Here is a 4460-nt window from a genome sequence, read left to right on the forward strand (position 1 = left end):
CCCCCCAGGCCCCCGAGCTGGGCCTGGGCGGAGGGCTGGACCCGGTACGGCCCCGCGGGGGAGGCCGAACCCGTGGCCATCCCCGAGGAGCGGGCCCTGGTGTTCGACGTGGAGGTCTGCTTGGCAGAGGGAACCTGCCCCACCCTGGCGGTGGCCATATCCCCCTCGGCCTGGTGAGTGCGGGCCGGGCTGGGCTGGGGGGACTTGACCGCACGCACATGGGGCGCCCATCTTACTAGTGGGGTTTAGGGAGCATTTACTGAGCTCCCACGGGGTGGCCCCCCGCCCCCCCGTGGGCGCTTTTGTAGCGACTGCGGATGCGCGGTGAGCTCGGTGCCTGAGCGTTGATCTGTGAACCAGGAGGTGGTGGTTCGATTCCCGGTCAGTGCACATGCTGCGTTGTGGGCAGGAGGCCCCCGATCCATCATTGATGTTTCTCTTGCTCCTTCTCCCTTCTTCTCTGAAATCAATAAAAATACTTTTAAATAATAATGAGATAGGCTTGACCCCAGCTTTCCTGGAGAGAAGGTAGAGGCCACAGACACCCACGCAGATGGCAGGTGGTGGCAGGGGTTTGTGGAGAATCACAGTTGAGTGCTGTCTGGGAGACTGACCGGTCCCCTTGGGGGGGTCTCTTTTCCCCTCTCCTGAGAAGCTAGCCCAAGACAGTGGCCGGCAAACTGTGGCTCGGCAAACCGCAACTCACGAGCCACATGCGGCTCCTTGGCCCCTTGAGTGTGGCTCTTCCACAAAACATCGACTTCTGCGCATGGGCCATGAAGTTTCAATCGCACTGTATGTGGGCGCCTGCACATGGTATTTTGTGGAAGAGCCACACTGAAGGGTCCAAAGAGCCACATGTGGCTCACGAGCTGTGGTTTGCAGATCACTGCCCTAGAACCATGGCTCTGTCTTACCATTATACTGATCGGTCTAGAGCCGCATGTGGCTCGCGAGCCGCGGTTTGCCGACCACAGGCCTAAGACAACTGAACAGTGTTTGTATTCCGGGGACGCTATGGGGTATTTTGGGCAGGAGAGTGCTCCCGTGGGGGGGGACTGTCCTAGGCGGGATAAGACATTTAAGCATCCCTGCTGCTCCCTCTAATGCCAGACACCCCCCGCCCCCATTCCCAATGTTCCCTGGAGGTAGCACCCCCAGTTGAGACACGCTGCTTTCCTCACCCTCCCAAGCAGGCATTTCCCCCCAAAAGGTCTAGCTAATCTCCTTTTCTGTTTTTACTGTATTTATTTTTAATTTTGTCCCTTCTTTTCTTTTTAAGTAACTTTCTAAGTGCCATGCATGCTTCTCGAACAATGATGGCAGCACTGTCCCCCCCCTTTTCAGTCTTCATTCCAGGATTAAAACACTGTGTACAGCCTTCACGCTTTCGGGCCTGGCCGGCAAAAGAGTTGGCACTTTCTTTATTTCTCCTGGAAGCGACTTCTTTGTGAAGAAAGCTGCGAAGTGTTCAATATGCAGCTGAAAATGGGGGAGACGTGGCTGAGTGGCCAAGAGAGGCATTAGTGGCAGGAACTAGATGATTTCTCGTGGACGTAGCTCTAGTTAAGAGAATCTAGCGCTCATGTAACTCGATGGTCACAGAGCGGGTACCGTCCATCGTTTGAGAAGGTGAAGTAGGCCGCGGCGGCTGAAAGAAAACTAGGAAAATCATTGGCAAGAAAGGCTTGTATTTTGATAATTTAACTGGAGCCCCCTTTTCACTTCCGCCTCTTTCCTCTCCGAACTGTTCACTTGTTTCTCCCTGTGCTGCCCACCGGCCTAGTTCTCGCTCCTTCTAGTCAGTGGGACTGGGGGCATCGCTCCCTTTGTTTGGGCACCGAGGCCTGGTCCTTCCTCCTGGGGATGTGTGGCGGGCACAGAGGTCTGGGCTGACCTGGCACCCCCCTCCTGAGGGTGTGTGTGGTGGGGGTGCTGCATGGGGCCATTCTAGCTCTTAACCGGGGCCCATCCCTGCTGCATGGCTGGGTCAAGTAACGTCAGGTACACGACCAGCCCTCAGTTTCCAGTTGGCGGGGTGGGTGCCTTGGGCAGCCTTCAGGGCAATGTCCCGAAGGCTGCTGCTCAGGGCTTTGGTCTTCAGACTAGAGGGGCATGCCGCAGGCCGCCAGCACTCATCCAAGACTCAGTGTTACTGGCATTTGTTCCGACTCATCTCACATTCACCAAAGGTGTTTGTGTTCTGGCTTTTTTAAAAATCACAAGTAAATTCGTATTGAGGTGGCTCTCTGCACAGCTGCCAACCTGGATCTTGTCGCCAGTATGACTTTTAAAGAATATATATTTTTATTGATTTCAGAGAGGAAGGGAGAGATAGAAACATCAATGATGAGAATCATTAGTCGGCTGCCTCCTGCACGCCCCCTACTGGGGAGGCCTGGGGTGGGTCCTGCCCCTCCCCCACTATTGACAAGAGTTTGGTGAATTCTTCTCTTGAGCTACTGAATGTTTCCTTGAGAGAAGTTCTTCTCATCTTGACATTTGCAGGGTAGGATTCCCCAGTGAAAAATATGGGTCACTGCTTTAGTGAGTTTTCTATATGCTCACTCCTCAGCTCATTCCATCCTGTATATGATTCACTGTATACAACTAAAAGATAAGAAATTCTCTTAAAAAATATGATCATAGTACTATTGTCATATGTAAAAATAATGAATGATAATTGCTCAATATTATCAAATATCCAGTTAGTGTTCAAATTCCCAATTGCTTCATAAATGTTATAATCTTTTATTTGCAGTTTCTTTGAGTTAGGAACCAATGTCTACATGTTGCAATGAGTTAATATGTCTTCAAGTGTCTCTCTTTCTAAAAAATCGTTATTGTTGAGAGTATTACAGATGTTTCCTCCTTTTTCCCCCATTGCCCCCTCCACCCAGTTTCTGCCCCACCCCAGGTCTTCACCACCCTATTGTTGTGTCCATGTGCAATGCATGTATGCATATAAATTCTTCCTGCTCCACCTGCCCCTTTTGAGATTCTTCTGAGATTCCCCATATGCCCTGGCAGAGAGTCCAACCTTGATCTCCAGGTTCATAGGTCGGCGCTCAACCACTGAGCCACACCGGCCGGGCCAGCATGACTTTTCATTACCACTAAAGTTCCTGTCACCGCCATAGCCGCACAGATTTGACATTCTCCAGCCTTTTCCTCTGTGTTGTTTCACACGCCCCATGGGAAGCGGGGGAGGTTTCCAGCTTGAGTCCCTGAGCTCTCCCCACCCTTTGGAGTGGGAGCTGGTTTTTACCAGGCTTAACACGGGGACCTCTTTTTGCTGACCCCCGCCCACACACACGTCTGTTGGAGCTGTCGGCAGGCTACCCCTCCTCCTCCCCGTCAGGGTACAGGGAGCGCCTTTGCAGCTGTGGCGGCCACACATGTGGCCTCGTCACTCACTTTGATGCTGACCGTCCTTGACCCTTTGGCATCCTGTGTGCACAGCGGGCTTTTCCTCCACGGCCGTCTGCGCATGCTCAGCCTCGTGGCCCCTGAGCAGACTCCAGGCGCTTCCCAATTCCTGTCCGGACATCCCGGTCCCTCCCCCACCCCGGGCAGCGCGGACATTTCCCGGGCACTGTCGCTGCCCTCACTGAGCGAGGCTGCTCAGAGGCACAGACCCTCCGGGATGTGCGGTTTGCTCTTCGTCCTTTAGAATCGTTCCAGCCTTTGGATGACTCAGCCCATGCATGAATGCAACATTTGGTTTTGTTTTGTTTTTTTGCCACTTTCACAGTCCGGCCGGTGTGGCTCAGTGGTTGAGTGTTGACCTATGAACCAGGAGGTCACGTTCAATCCCCGGTCAGGGCACATGCCCGGGTAGCGGGCTCGATCCCAAGTAGGAGGTGTGCAGGAGGCAGCCCATCAGTGATTCTCTCTTATCACTGATGTTTCTATCTCTCCCTCTCCCTTCCTCTCTGAAATCAATAAAAATATATTTAAAAACAAAACAAACAAAAAAACCCACCATTTCCGCTTTGGATTCTATTCGAATTGCTTCTCTCATGTACTGGCACTTGGAGCACGAGCTGTCCTGTTCACAGACGTGAGGGGTGGGACTATTTCTAAAGCACCCGAGAGCCGAGCTCAGGGTCGGTGCACACCTGGGCAGAACCAGGGCTGAACCCGGACCCCGGGCCACGGCATTGGCACCCTCCTTACCTGCCGGAGTGCAGGAGCTCTGGCGACCACCGCCAACACGTACCCCCGCCCTGCCCCACCTGGCCTCGCTGTGATGGGTAGGAGCACCCATCGTCTCACTGGTGTCCCCCTACTGGGGATTGAGCACAACCCCAGGCACGTGCCCTGACAGAGAATCCAACCTTGACCTCTGTCAAGTGTGGCCTGGCCTCGGTGGCGGTGCAGGGGGTGCCGTGGAGCGGAACTTGGAAGCCTCTTGCCTGACCCTGCCTGCCTCTCCTCCCGCAGGTATTCCTGGTGCA

General features: G+C 53.9%; 1 protein-coding gene across 1 annotated transcript in view; it reads left to right on the plus strand.

Annotated features, from left to right (window-relative positions):
• Window positions 1-6: 6 nt before the first annotated feature.
• The window catches only part of POLG (polymerase (DNA directed), gamma), a gene marked incomplete at its 5' end in the record, with an annotated part of 16680 nt that continues 12226 nt past the window's right edge, over window positions 7-4460 (plus strand). The window contains 2 exons of the mRNA XM_015559168.1: window positions 7-173; window positions 4447-4455. Of these exons, the coding sequence (XP_015414654.1) occupies window positions 7-173; window positions 4447-4455 (176 nt within the window). The remainder of the gene's footprint in view (window positions 174-4446; window positions 4456-4460) is intronic.

This window comes from Myotis davidii, unplaced genomic scaffold (assembly GCF_000327345.1).
Source record: "Myotis davidii unplaced genomic scaffold, ASM32734v1 scaffold954, whole genome shotgun sequence".
Taxonomy (NCBI): Eukaryota; Metazoa; Chordata; class Mammalia; order Chiroptera; family Vespertilionidae; genus Myotis; species Myotis davidii.